Source organism: Polypterus senegalus, chromosome 10, assembly GCF_016835505.1.
Source record: "Polypterus senegalus isolate Bchr_013 chromosome 10, ASM1683550v1, whole genome shotgun sequence".
In the NCBI taxonomy this organism is placed as follows: domain Eukaryota; kingdom Metazoa; phylum Chordata; class Cladistia; order Polypteriformes; family Polypteridae; genus Polypterus; species Polypterus senegalus.
Genome location: NC_053163.1, coordinates 112,085,006 through 112,100,540, shown reverse-complemented (window position 1 = coordinate 112,100,540; position 15,535 = coordinate 112,085,006). Strand labels below are relative to the sequence as shown.

The following is a 15,535-nucleotide window of genomic DNA, read 5'->3' as shown; positions in this document are numbered from 1 at the left end:
TGCCGCTAGTCTGTCGAAAACGTCATTGGTAAACTACATGCGCATTCGTCAACTATGCTGGAGGCGGGACTTGATGGTTGGCGTGCCTGTGTACCCTGGTAATTTGTCCGTGTTTCTTTCGACGAATCGAGTGAAAATGATGCGTAAGTTATTGTCTCCAGCGGCATTTCATGTTGTAGCGTGGATCAACAAGGCGGAATGGGACCAGGTACTAGAGTATTTATATTGCCAAGACTGCAATCTGCAGAAGTACGCGTTGGAGAGGATTTCCGCCTGGAAGGGCAGGTAAGATCGGCCCCGTTGTAACTCCCGCGTTTTGTAAGACATGCTGAAGTAAGTTCTGCACACCGTAGTATGCATTGTCCATTCTTGTTATATTCTTCGTTCCTGTTTAAGGCAACTGGGTTCTTTTCTTTGCTATTATCAAGTGTTTGTTCAGGTATCACCGGGAAGTAATTTCTTGTGTCATTGTTAACATTGTTTAAACTAATTTATGGATTGAATATAATTATCATTGATTTCCAGCGTTTTACACAACGTTATCCGACAGCCACTTGTCACCAGTAGCTCGTTTTATTTTTATAGTAATATCAAGAGCTGAGACCTTATGACTTTCTGAGGGTAATCACTAGTTCTGTTAGGATTCTAATGTAGCTGTGCTGTTAAATTAATGTGCAAGTCTGAAAAGAAAGGTCGTACGACTTCACTTATTAGGAACAGCTGTACACCTGCTTATCTATGCAATTATCTGATCACAGCAATGCATAACGAGAGGCAGAGACAGGTCAGGTGTTTCAGTTGTTATCCACGTCCCAGTCAAACACTAAAATATGTAGAAGAATGTCACCTCCGTGATTTCGACCAAGGCATAGACAGGCTGATTTGAGTATTTCTGTGCAGATCTCCTGGGATTTTTAGGCATAACAGTCACTCGAGTCTACTCAGAATGTTGTGAAGAACAAAATAAATACAAATCTAGCGGCTGCTCTGGGGAGGTGAAAGGGTTTAGAGGAGAATAGCCGGACTGGTTCAAGCTGGCAGAAAGACAACAGTAACTCACTCGCTCTGTACAACTGAGGTGAGCAGAAAGCATCTCAGAACAAACCTCTTTTGAAGCAGGCTGGCTTGGTCACCCTCAGCCCCAATGAAGGCACTCAAGAGTCTTAGGACAGAAAGCAGAATCAGGATTTATTGTACGGCGCACATTACAGACAAGATTGAAAAAGCGAGCAGCTGTACTTTTATTACAGTTCTTATCACACCCGTCATTATTCATCCTCATCTGACTCCTAACATTCCCTTGCTCTAGTTCTGCCCCTAATTAATTCCACCATTATTTCTCAGCTGAGGGGATGTCAAACCCCTCCCTGTCCATCATGTCTGTCTGACACGTCAAGGCCTACCCATACTCCCTACTAGCTCAGTGCTTGCTACCATTATTTACAGTCAAATAGTGCACAGTCCTCTACGCGAGGGGCCCATCATTTTCCAGCTTTCCTGTATGACTAACCTTTGGCTTATGAACTATTTGAGGTTTCTAACTCACAAAGAATAATAAAAAATATGTAGGCATAAGTCTTTTTAATCCTAACTCTTGAATCTTAATGCTTAGTGAAATAAGGTATTACTTTTCTCATATGCTTATACTACAGTACTTTTGTAATATGTAGAGATTACCAATTTCAAGAATACATTTTTTTATACAACACATCGAGCGTTGAGGTGGATTGGCCTCTAAGAGCTGAAGACCACATAGGGTTCAAGTCCTGTCAGCCAGGATCAATAAGGTGTGGCTGCACAGGCGTATCAAACCTAGGCAGCTGAAAACTGGAACACATAGCCTGATTTGGTGAAACTCAATTTCTACTGAGGCACACAAAGGCTAGGGTTAGAATTAGGCACCAGCAGCATGAATCCATGCACCCAACCTTTCTTGTGTCAACAGTCCAGGCTCGTGGTGTAAGGTGTGTGGAATGTTTTTTGGCACATTTTGGGCCAGTTATACCAATAAATCATCACTTGCAACCCACAGCCTATTTGAGTATTGTTACTGACCATGAGCATCCCTTCATGGCCACAATTTACCCATCTTTTAATAGCTATTTGCAGCATCATAATGCAGCATGTCACAAAGCAAAAGTCCTCTCAAGCTGGGTCATTAACATGACTGTGAGTTCAGTGCTTTTCAGTGGCCTTCCCAGTCACTGGACCTGAATCCAATAGAACACGTTTGAGGTATGGTAGAATGGGAGATTCACAGCATGAAACTGCATGATCTGATCATGTCCGTATGAACCAGAATCTCAAGCAAATGTTTCCAACATCTTGTGGAATCTATGCCACGAAACACTGAGGGAATATTGAGAGCAAAAGGAGGCCATACTCGGTATTAGTGTAGTATTTCTGATGATTTTTTCAGTGAGTCTAAATGGTCAAATGTAAATCTAGAAATTAAATGATTAACTGGCCTGTCTCCACTTAATTTCTAATTGCATTTTCTTGTTCAAATATTCAGCTTCTTTCAATAGGATACTTCTTACTCAGGCATATTTATCACTTCTGTTTGAGTATGTGTAGGTTAATTGCTAAAAAAAATGGTGAGGAATTCATCTTGCAGATTTGATTTGTTTTGTATGCACATTTTAACTAATTACTTGTCATCTTATGATGTCACTAGTAACAATTTGAATTCTCTGGTTTTAAACAGGTATGGGAGCAGCACACCAATAGCAGTGGAGAGTACAGCAGATCTAGTTCGCTGTCAGGTCATTGACTCCTGTGAACAGGTTGCACCTGAGGAGTTGGTGCTTCTGTATGGTATGGCATTAGTTAGGTAAGATGTTTGATGATTCAAAGTGTAATAATACTATTTCACAGAGCAATCTCGGTTGAACTGTATTATAAGTCATACTAAACACAAATGGAAGAACAGAAGGGTAGGTTTAACTTAACAAGAAATACAGTTGAAACATTAAGGACTATTATTTTTTAAAGTAATGATGTGTTTGAGTATCACATGTAATAAAAAGTCTCCATTGTTTGGTAGAAGGGCTTCATTGTGAGCTTTGAGTTTTTTGAAAGGTCTAGGCTGAAGTGGTACCCAACTAAGTACAGTATAGCATATGAAATAGCAGTAGAGCCATTTTGATTTTAAAAACACTTCTGCCTGATAGATCCTGCATTCAAACCCAGTGCCCCATCAGTGCCTACTTGACTTTTCATGTGTGTTTAGGGTTGCTTCCACATCCCAAAGACTTGCTAGTTTGTCTAATTGTTAACTGGTGTTATATATGACCTGTGATGGACAGGTGTCCTGTCCAGGGTTAGTTCAAACCAACATCCCCCACCCCCTTTGTGCTCACAGTTGCTGGGATAAGTTATGGTCCATATTATCAACTATGTGTTTGTTTATGTGTAAGAAAATAAACAGTCGTGTGAAAAGTAAGTACACCATCACATTTTTTTTTCAGTAGGCAGTGGGCATATCATAATATTATCTTCATTTAAGCAATGTCTTTAGGTAAAGATGAAATAATTGGGCAGTGGTCAATCAAAAATTGAACAGGTATGCCATTTTTGTGTGTAGAAAACGTAAGTACACCCTTGGCTTTAATAGCTGGTATTGCCCATTTTGGCAAAAAGCTTTAGTTACTTTAGATGTTTTGTATAACTGTATACCAGTATCTAACATAGAGTGGAAGAAATCCCAAAAAACAAAACACAATCTCCTCAGAAAAAAAGGGTAATTGTTATATTGTATGGTCCATAATTAGCTGAGCATCAGACAACTGACAGATGATGTCACGTTATCCTCAAGCACTCTTTGATATAATGGAGGATTCATAGTGGATTCTATGATGGTGAGCTGCCTAGACCTAGATGCTGGAAAGCAACCCCAGACATTTCCACCATAATGATTTACAGTTGGTATCAAGTTCTTATGGTCAAATGTTCTCTGTTGTTTTCACCAAACATACTGTCTGGTAGTTTGGCCAAGCCTTATCTTTGCTTTGTCTGTCCAGAGCACACTGTTCTAGAAGACCTGGTCTTTGCCTAGGTGTTCATGGGCAGACTGTAGTCTTGCCCTAATGTTCTTTCTGAACAGTAAAGATTTCTTCTTGAAACACCTACCATGTTGATCTAATTTGTGTAACCTCTTTCTAATGGTAGATTTATGCACTTCAACTTCAGAGAACTCATTTGATCAAAGCATGGTAATAACACACATTTAATCAACAAAGAACAATTAAACTGAGGTTTAATGAATACGTTTCTTCCAAGATCCTCACTAATGATAGTCTGATCATTTGCACTTGATTCTAATTTTAGATATTTGAGCTATTGACAAATGTAGGAGTGTACTCAACTTTCTTAATGCCAAAATTACATAAAATGCAAAGTGCAAATGTTGCATGTTTATTATATCAAGTATATGTATAGATACTGTTTAAATTAAGATCAAATCTTGATATATTCACATTTGTTCTTTCTTTTGGGTTGGGGTTGAATTTTAGTTTTGTTAAGTTTGATTTGTTTGTATGGATAGTTATTTGCTTTTAATGTAAATTAATTAAAATAGAAAAGAAAAAAAATATTTTTTAGAGTGTACTTACCATTTCACATGACTGTATTTACTGTATCTGTATATAAATCTGCATGTCCCTGATTTGTCTTGATGACTGACTGACAGAAATTCTCAGCTATTTGAAGACAATTTATATATTTCAGTAATGGATCAATCTTATGACTCTGAAGCCCTGAAAAATCTAAATTTGCCAAAATGTTATATCAGTCATAACAAAATCGGAGAAAAAGTGATTTTTTTTTTTCAGATTTGATAATTGAGAATTTTTATGAGTTTACATGTCTAACTTCCTGCTCAATTATTTGGCTGGGAGTTTAAAATTATAACTCCAGTTATAAGTAAGTACATCATTAGTATTATATAAATGTTTGTGTTCTTACTTGTGTGTATATATAAAGATTACCCTATATATACATACACAGATACAGGGTGGTCCAGATCTAATTATGCAGATCCGGATCTTCTGGATGACTTTGATTTATGCGGGGATGATTCCAGTTCAGCGCAAAGATTCTTCATGTCGTCAGTTTGCACAATTCTCGATTGTCTGGGATTTTTCAAGTGATTTTCTATGTAATAAGTTATCGCGTAATGAAAATTGCATAATTAGATCTGGACCAACCATTATATATAACTGTGCAAAGGGTTTGAGCACTTGTGAAAAAAAAAAATATATATATATACACACACACACACACACACACACACACACACACACACACACACACACATCAGAGGTATATACATTATATTAGTGCAAAGTGGACTTACACACTCCTCAACAAAAACACCATTTAGTTAAAAAACTGAAATTTGGCAAGATGATTCATCAAGTGCACTGTGTTTTTCCTTTTAAAGGACATTTTGATATATCAATATTTCTGGATAATAAACCCTCGCAACAGAAAAACTAAATAACAAAAAATCCCTAAAATGCCTTGATGGATTTAATTTGGATTTAAACAAATTAGCAAACACCTTTTTTATTTTTTGATATTTGTTATTAATAATGCTCTAGCAAGTGGGACATTCTAATGTACTGCGTCCCCATAGCACTGACTGCAATCGCATGGGGAAATAGGGTATGCCGCCTTGTACAAATGAAGGCTGTCAAGAAGCAAAGAGAGAATAGGAAAGTTTGGTGAAGCTTAAGAAGAGATTCATTTAGCAAGTGTACTATGTGATTTTGCCAGGCACTGTGGCTGTGAGCATAGTTAGTTTTGGGAATCTGATTCAGTTAAAAAAAAAAAGGTATTTAATGTGAAAACTTATCTGAAACCTGGTGGCAAATTGGGAAATGAAACTCCCGATCCTCATTCGCCAGTGCACTGTTCCAGACAATGTCATTAGCACTCACAAAGTTTAAATACAAGCAGTGGCAAATGTTTTGGGAACTGCTGTCTGTTTTTACTTTTCCCCATTTATTTCAATCTGGACCCCTTTCTATGAAGTATTTTGCCAAGTATTTTGGTGTTTCATGTGTATGTGTTCTAATGAAAACTCAGCTGTTTTGTTTATCAATATTTATTGTGATGTTATATTTGACATAGTGTACGAAACAAGATTGTGGCAGCTGGACAGTTGCAGCATGATGCACTTGGCCAAGTGTGCATTTCATTTATTTCATTTCATTTATTGTGTATGCCATGTGTGACAATAATTTTGAGATAAACTGGACATTGAAAAAGCTAATGCTGCTGTCTACCTGCATATCAACATTAATTTTACAATGCTAATCAACATTTAGCATCAAACACTTTTTGAAGTTAAAAAATAATAAGGTGATAAAGAAAAAAAAAACAATAACCAGCAGGACCAGCCCAAGATGGAACAGAATTAAGCAAAAATAGTTTTTTAATTGCCGATGTTTTTCAGAATGTGATAGAAAGAGGTTGGTGCTTTTGAGTGAGTAAAAGTAATTTGTAACTTTTGGTTTGGATGTTACACATTTTTGGAGATTACTTTGAAATGTATTAGGAGAGGTACTTTGTACAAAAGTAAGGCTAGGTGGCTTTTTTTTAAATAAAATTTTATGACTTCTTTCTCTTCATACTAATGTTAACAGAAGAAGTGTTAAAGTGTTCAACATGTGATCTGCTTTCTAATGTGTAAAAAGCATCTTTAGGATCAGTATGCCTCTTCATTTCTTGCTGGTATTAAATGAGTTGGATCACCTGAAGGAAACCATTTAGGGATTTTCTCAAAAATAACAGGGACAGCTGACAGTAGCATAATTTGATAGCTTGTATAACATACAATCAATGCTTGACTCCTCAATGTGACAGCCAGGTAAACTGCACAAACAGCTGCTTGAAATGCCCAAAGCGTTTTCAAACCACATTGTAACAATAAGATAATGTTTCTATATATTGTATATAATTTGCAAAGTCACAATTGCAAAGGTGATAAAATTAATAAAATCCAGTTTTCAAGTGAAAAATATGTTTGCTCAAAGCAGCATTGAAATGAAAATAATTTGGAATTGCACAGAGACAAGAGTTCATTACTGCATCTTTTTCTTTTAGTATGTCTTAAACTAAACCTGCTTTAGCTCTGCATCAGCATTTTTCTTAACCTTGGCATACAGTTTTTGATGGCATTCTAGGGTAGTAAAGAAGAGTGAAGCAATGATGGCATTTCTTTTGTCTGATATGTGTGCATCCTTGAAGCATTCTTTGTATTTTTTAATAGAAGACTAAAGCTTTGGTGAAGGGTTGTATTATTTTTCTATGATATGCTTTCCTATACGTTTAATTTACTGCATGACACACAAGATAATATAATCTGATTTTTTTTTTAAGTGATTGTGGTGAGACTTGAACTATGCCATGGTTGATACTTGATACATTAATGTGGTGCTGTATTGGAGGTGTCATTGACAGGCCTAACAGCATGAGGAACAGAATTGTTTAAATTATTTTATTTGGTTAAGTATACTCTTCTGTGAAGATCACGTGTGACTAACTTTGTACACAGTATATATTTTGCAATATGGAAGGTGGTAACGTTTATAATTTATTTCTTTGTGCCTACCCCATTTTTGTTGTAAGGTTTTGCATGTACAAATGAATTATAAATTTATAATTATTAAAGATGGCACTAGCCTGGGGTATATATTTTTTCCAAATGTCCTTATTCTCGGAGCATTGTTCATGTTAACAGTATTCGGTGGTGCTCTTGTAAATACTAGAAAAATGTATTGTGTTGCTGTAAGAACACAGTACACATATTTGATGGATATTTTATGTTTAAATTGTCATATCACCAACCATGGTTTTCCTTACCATCAAATCTTTCTTTACAGTGCCTTCCTGCTTTTCCTGAAACCCTTTTCTTATTTATAAAAAATGTACTTTCTACCTTTCTAAAGCTTCACCAGTCATGATGGGCATAGTATGGGGTTTCAAATATTATTTCAGAATTCAGCAGATATGTTATTATGTAAGTAAAATAAAGTCAAAACTGAAGGATTTGAAAATGATATAGTACACCTGATGATAATGAAATTTCAATTTCTGATGCATTTAAAACACCCTACTATATTATTTCATGACTAAACTATGCACAGTCTTTGAAAAAGGGAGACCAAATTTGTTTCTTCTGAAAAAATTTTTTTTTTTCTTTCTATTAATCAGAGGCTTTATCTTCTTGAAAATGTGATATGCTTATTTTGCACATTATATAAAGTATGCAGTGTCTCTGAAAAGAATGCTGAAAATCACATAACGATATATCTTTTTAACGTAGCAAATCTATTGTACATTTTGAAAACTGTAGAGAATGTCACTGTATTTGTATGCAAGCACTGAATAAAGTGACCCGTTTCTGTCTATGAATGTGTTGGAAAAACCATAGCCTGTCTCTTGTGGCTCTGTGCCCAGTTACCTCTTCTTGTGCTTCTTAGCACTGTGTCAAGAAGAAGGAGCACTTCCGAGGCCTATTAAGGTGTGACGTTTAGTGTTTATTTCATTTTTGTGAAAGGATATGAATTTTGGTTTGTTTTTGAAAATATAAAACATGTTGGATTACTCTCAATTTTGTAATAACCCTGTGTTTGTGTGTTAGGACTCATGTATGTATATATTATGTTTACTTTGTAACTTTCTTTTTTTTTTTTTTACATTGAGTAACTTGAATATTTTTCTGCAGGTTTGTTAATTTAATTACTGAACCAAAACAGAAGATGATGACTATCCCACTGCGACGGTTGGCACGTGAGGTTAGTATAAGAGGCCATTTTCTGCCAGGCAGTTTTGCTTGAAAATTAGTTATTTCTTAACAAAATTTCAGAACACATCGTTATCCTGATGACAGGTCTGTTTTTACTAGTGCTATGTGTATGTAATTACATGTGTGTGCATTTTGTGTTAAATGGAGCATAATTTCATCTAACTTTATTTCACTTTCTGTTATTTCTGTCACTTTTAGTTACATCTGTCATTGGCTGTACAATATAGATTAGTTACTCAGTTTAGAACAGTATGTCTCAGTTCTGTTTCTGGCAATCCACTGTCCACTGTTTATTTTGCAATTTGTCTGTTGCATATTAATCACTTGCCTAATGGGAAGGTACAGCTGGGAGTGTTTAGTGTGACCTTATTCGGTGAAGATGGGCAGGAAGGAAATTAGGCTATAAGGTCAACGGAAGGCCTTACTCTAGCACATGCTGTATTTGCAACATGAATGAAGCCATACTGCCCTGTACCAAATAATGGCTGCAAGTCAAAACTGATATTGGTGTAAGTGTTGGCAGTGAAACTGCTTGCACTTATTGTGTGATTTCTGAGCACTGCAAGAAATATTTTGAAGGGGTAATTGTTGCCCTCACTGACTCAAATCGGAGGGCATTTTATAAACAAATTTGAGCATATGCATTGCACAAAATAACATATTACTTATTTAGTGACTGGATTATTTTTTTTCAGTAGTAAAAAATACAAACTAGCAGTGTTTAGGTTCAGTTTCCTTTATTTTATATTAAAAGTTGTGAAGTCATATGAAATCAGAAATATGTTGATCCATTTAAAAAAATCAAATAAAATAATAACATTTCATATAATCAGTGTTTTAAGCAGTAGACCAGCTTTCCAAATTCAAAGGTGTACCGGACCAGCTAGATTCCAAATGCTGCATATTTACGTTATTTACAGTATATGAAAAATGTTTAAAAAAAAAAAAAAAAAATCAGCATTGCCAGATTTGCATTTCAAAGCCCATTGTTTCAGCCAGTGATCCATAATAACCCCTGAACCATGAAGAGAGCATAACAGCAGAAGCAGCACATACCACCTGTCCACATAGAGTTAAAGCATTGGTCTGTGCAGAGGTGACCTCTGCAAGCGGACACAACTGTGAGTTTGAGAGGAGACCAGTGCAGACATCAATGCCATTAAGACTATTTTTGAAGGTATGTTGAGCAAGAGAAACGGTGACATGAAGTAGACATTGTTGCTATCCATAAGGAAGTGAGAAATGTGTGCTCCATGTTAGCACTTTTAGAAAAAGACCTAGACCCATTCCTCATGAACCTAAGTTCATTTAGTAGCACCAGTGTCTGTCCAAACCTGATGGTTACAAACTAAATATATAGTTTTGTATAAAATGGGCCAATGTAGCGGAGTACTTTAATAGCTTTGGTATGATCTGATGACTGTGACCTTCCAGACCAGTTGGCTAAACTTATGGGCCACAAGTGGTCACTTTGACAATCATTGATACAAGTTTCAAGCATGGTTTGCTAATGTAAACTTTTAGCTAACATTAACTAGCCTGTTAGTTACCTGAAATAACCCACCCTACATGAATAACTACCCAGCTGCAGCACTGGAGCTACCGTGAGGGGAGACTGCAGTAAGTCTTGTAGTACATTAAAGGTGTTTTATGAACATACATTTTTCTAGTGAGCCAATGTGGTTTTCACATTGCCTTGGTTGTGTGTCATGTTTTAATAGTGTTATGCTTTTAGTGGGGTTGTTATCCCTTGTGTATTGTACAGTAGAGCAACCCAGTCTATGAACAATAACATTTACAAGGTCAGCTTGTGAAGACAATGAGAGGGAGAAGCCATAAAAAATAAATAAAATCATCACTTTGTCAATCACAGAAATTGTAATCTTGATATGTACAAGTTTGACTTTATTTGATGATGTACTTTATTAGTCTATTTTCATATGACCTTTGGAGATTAGAGTGCAGGGTCTGCCATTGTACAGCACCCCTGAGCAATTTTTTTTTCAGGTTTAAAGGCCTTTCTCAATGACCCAACAGAGTAGGATCGATTCTGGCAGTAACATGTTTTGAAGTGACAGCCTTCCAGAGTTTAGCACTGATCCTTATTCTCAGAGCCACCACTCTGCCTATTTCTCATGCTATTTATTTATTTATTTATTTATTTTTTCATATTGTGTTTTGGTCAACTGTTCTGAGGAGACTTGCAAGTAAATATTTTATTGTACTATGTACACAAAATAATAATAAAGTCGGACTGTCAGAGTCTGCATTAAATTGCTACCTTGAGCATGGAAAAGGTGCTATATACATTAAATGTTGTTATTATTAATATTATGAATAATAATTTGGACCTTTACCATGTAATCCTTATATCTTGAGGGTAAAAATTGTTTAATTTGAGAATATTTTGCCCTTTGTTCCTAAATATTTCTGATACTGTTTCTGGACAGTTTCCATTATCAGAAGTTAATGGATCATATCACCATGAAATATTTTTTTCTATTTGTTATAAAAAGGCAATCCTACACTTGCATTTGTTAGTTAAATACTAAACCCTAATAATAGTCAAAGCGAAGTAGAAATATGGGCATATGTGCTAAATGTGAAATCAGTCATTGGTGAAAAGGAATGTTGATGAAATTCCCCTACTGATGACTCAGTATCCACTCCCATCTTGACATTGTTTAGCTGTTCAGAAATGGTGAGTGGAGGAAGTTTTGAAATTGATCATTCAGCAATAAGTGCCTTTTGTGATAGTTAAATGACAAATTTACCCTTTCCTTCATTTTTATCATGCTGCTCTAATTTTCCCTATTTGCATACAGTTTTGTCTCTTTTGAATTAAAGTGCTTTGTTTCCTCTCAGAAGTTTTTAGTTGGTGATATTAAGGGGACCCCTCATAGGGAGGTGGCATTGATAAAGAATTAAATGAGGGGAATAGACAATTAAATAATAAAAAAAAAATAATAAACCGGTACCATAGACCAGGGATGCCCAGATTTTTTAAACCAAGGCTCCACACTAATATATAGTAGGTATAGAAAATAATCACCCCTTCAGAATATTCACATTTTGTTGCTTTTTTGCTGCCTTAAATCACTCACTCACTCACTCACTCACTCTCACTCACTCACTCACTCACTCTCTCTCTCTCTCTCTCTCTCTCTCTCTCTCTCTCTCTCTCTCTCTCTCTCTCTCTCTCTCTCTCTCTCTCTCTCTCTCTCTCACACACACACACAATATATATTTCTCCAGCTGTATTTACTCAATGCAACTTAACTGCCAAGTGAAAGATATAATAGCAACAGTTCATAAAAAAATGAAAAAATACAAACGCTAAGATCATTAAAGGATCACCCCCGACCCCAATCCCCCCTGTGTCAGTACTTTGTGGAACCACCTTTTGCTTTGATTATAGCCATGAGTCTGTCGGGATACTTCTCTACCAACTTTGTATATCTTTTTCTTCTTTCAGCTGCTCCCATTGGGGGTCACCACAGTGGATCATCTTTTTCCTTATTTTCCTGTCCTTTGCATCTTGGTCTGTTACATTCACCACCTTCATGTCCTCTCTCGGAACCTCTGTAAACCTCCTGACTTTGTCTCCAAACCGCCAACTTCTTCCTCTTTATACTCTTCTGTAATTCCCCATCCCACAACCAGGTTTCTTTGTCCTCCTTCCTCTGTCCATTTGTCACACTAAGCACCCTTGTAGCTGTCTCACTTTACACTTTTGCTGTAGTTGCCCAGTTATTTGGTAACTGTTTACTGCCACCCATTGCCTGTCTTACCTACTCCTTAAACTCCACCTCACAGTCTTCCTTTATCAACTCTCACCATTTGACCCTTGGCTCTGTCCTCACTCTCCACCTCTTCTTGATCTCTGTCATCATACAGACCACCATCCTATGCTGCCTAACAACTTTTTCACCTGCTACCACTTTGCAGTCTACAGTCTCCTTCAGACTGACCCTCCTGCATAGGATATTGCCTGTATGCATCTTCCTTCATTCTAGTAAGTCACCCTGTGTTCCCCTTTCTTCTTAAAATACATATTCACCACAGCCATGTCCATCTTTTTCGCAAAATCCACTATCATCTGACCTTCTTCATTCTTCTTCTTGATACCATAACCTATTCATCACTTCCCCATTCCCTCTGCTCCCCTCACCAATGTGTCCATTGAAATCCACTCCAATCACTACTCTCTCTCCCTTGGGTACATTCTCCACCACTTCATTCAGCTAACTCCTGAAATCACACACCCAACTTGTGGGGCATATGTATTAACATTATTCCTCATCACACCTTCAATTTCCACCTAATCATCACTCGGTCTGACACTCTTTTTACCTCTGAAACACTCTTCGCTGGCATACTGTTCCTTCCGGATAACCCCTACCCTATTTTTCCTCCCATCCACACCACGGTAGAACAATTTAGATAGATAGATAGATAGATACTTTATTAATCCCAAGGGGAAATTCACATACTCCAGCAGCAGCATACTGATAAAGAACAATATTAAATTAAAGAGTGATAACAATGAAAGTATAACAGACAGACAATAATTTTGTATAATATTAACGTTTAACCCCCCGGGTGGAATTGAAGAGTTGCATAGTGTGGGGGAGGAACAATCTCCGCAGCCTGTCAGTGGAAGAGAACAGTGACTGCAATCTGCCGCTGAAGCTGCTCCTCTGTCTGGAGATGATCCTGTTCAGTGGATGCAGTGGATTTTCCATTATTGACAGGAGCTTGCTCAGTGCCTGTCGCTCTGCCACGGATGTCAAGCTGTCCAGCTCTGTGCCTACAGTAGAGCCTGCCTTCCTCACCAGTTTGTCCAGGCGTGAGGCATCCCTCCTCTTTATGCTGCCTCCCCTGCACACCACCGCATAGAAGAGGGCGCTCGCCACAGCTGTCTGATAGAATATCTGCAGCATCTTATTGCAAATGTTGAAAGACGCCAGCCTTCTAAGGAAGTATAGTTGGCTCTGTCCTTTCTTACACAGCATCAGTATTGGCAGTCCAGTCCAATTTATCATCCAGCTGCACTCACAGGTATTTATAGGTCTGCACACAGTCACCTCTGATGATCACGGAATTTAATTAATTAATTAATTTGAACCTGAATCTGATACACCTCCTCTTACTCCCCTTTTATCTGGTCTCATACACATACAATAAATATCACAAACTTCCTTCTCTCCATCACATCCGCAAACTCTCTCCTTTTACCAGTCATACTTCCAACTTTCAAAGTTCCTACCCTTGCTTCCACTTTCTTTACCTTCTTCTTCTCCCCTTCTCCGGACAAGCTCCTCCCTTCTTCTTTGGCCAACAGTAACCCAATTTCCTCCAGCACCCTGTTGGCTAACAGTACTGGTGGCGCCATTGTCATCTCGGGCCTTAACTGAGCCAGTATGGAAATCTGTATTGTTGTCCGCATATTGATCTGACAAAATTTTACACCGGATGCCCTCCCAATTTATCTGGGCTGGGACTGACACAAAGAAACCCACTGGTTTGTGCATCCTGTGTGGCTGGTTACCAGCTTTGCACATCGAGACTGCAATATTTGCCCTCTCTCTTATGTACAGAGCTGTTCCAAGTTCAAGCAAACTGGATGGTGACCATTGCAGGACTGCAATGTTCAAGTCCCTCCACAGATTTTCAACAGGGTTTAAGTCTGGACTCTTGCTAGGTCACGCTTGGACAATCGCCTTTTTCTTCTTTGGCCACTGTGTAACTTTGCTGTGTACCTTGAGTCATTGTTGTGTTGGAAGGTGAACCTTTTTCCTATTGACAACTTTCTGGCAGAGGGCAGCAGGTTTTCCTTAAGAATTTGATGGTATTTTCCCCCATCCATTTGTCCCCCTGTCTTGGCAAGTGCCCCAGCCCGTGCTGCAGAGAAACACCACCACAACAGGATGCTACCACCTCCATGCTTTTCAGTATATATGGAGTTCTTTGGATGGTAAGCTATATTGCCTTTCCGCCAGCTATACCATTTGGCATTGAGACCAAATAGTTAAATTTTCGTCTCATCTGACCATAACGCATTTTTGCATTTGGCCTCAGAATCTTCAAGGTGCGGTTTGGCAAAGCTCAATCAAGACGTGATATGGCCTTTCTTGAGGAGGGGCTTTTTTTCTTGCAGCCCTTCCATACAAGCCAAATTTGTGGAGCATTTGTGATATTGTTGTCACATGCTCATAATGACCACTCTTTACCAAAAGTTCTTTCAACTGTTTCAAAGTTGTCATAGGCCTCTTGGTAGCCTCTCTGACCAGTTTCCTCCACATCTTCCTTTCATTTTCGAGGGATGTTTTGATCCAGGAAGTGTCCCAGTAGTACCCAACACTTTCCACTTTGTTATTATGGACAATACTGTGCTCACAAGAGATTGGTAAAGCCTTCAGATTTTTTTGTATCCATCTCTTGTGTCAGTCCACAACTTTATCCCTGAGATCTTTTGACAGTACCTTGCCACCCATAGTTGATTGTTTGCTTTCAGATGCACTTCTGAGCCCTGGGATGCTCTAGGAATAGCTGTTTCTCTATGCTGAACTTATCAGAATGATTACAGTTGATCTCATGTGGAAGCCAATTAGCTTGGTGTGCAGTGGAGAAGGTGATTATTTACACATGATTGAGCTTGCAAGTATTTTTTAGGAGGGGATAACCCTTTAACCATGTTAGTGATTCTGTTTTTTTGCA

The 15,535-nt window shown here is 37.7% G+C and overlaps 1 protein-coding gene across 2 annotated transcripts in view; it reads left to right on the top strand.

Annotated features, from left to right (window-relative positions):
* Window positions 1-15,535, top strand: part of las1l (LAS1 like ribosome biogenesis factor) — a 91,147-nt gene that overhangs the window by 23,462 nt on the left and 52,150 nt on the right. Inside the window, exons 1-3 of one of the 2 annotated variants that reach the window (XM_039766340.1) lie at window positions 63-285; window positions 2,708-2,833; window positions 8,735-8,804. In XM_039766340.1, the coding sequence (XP_039622274.1) occupies window positions 74-285; window positions 2,708-2,833; window positions 8,735-8,804 (408 nt within the window). In that variant the 5' untranslated portion in view covers window positions 63-73. Of the gene's footprint in view, window positions 1-62; window positions 286-2,707; window positions 2,834-8,734; window positions 8,805-15,535 lie in introns of those variants that run through there. The other variant, XM_039766341.1, reaches the window with a different exon arrangement.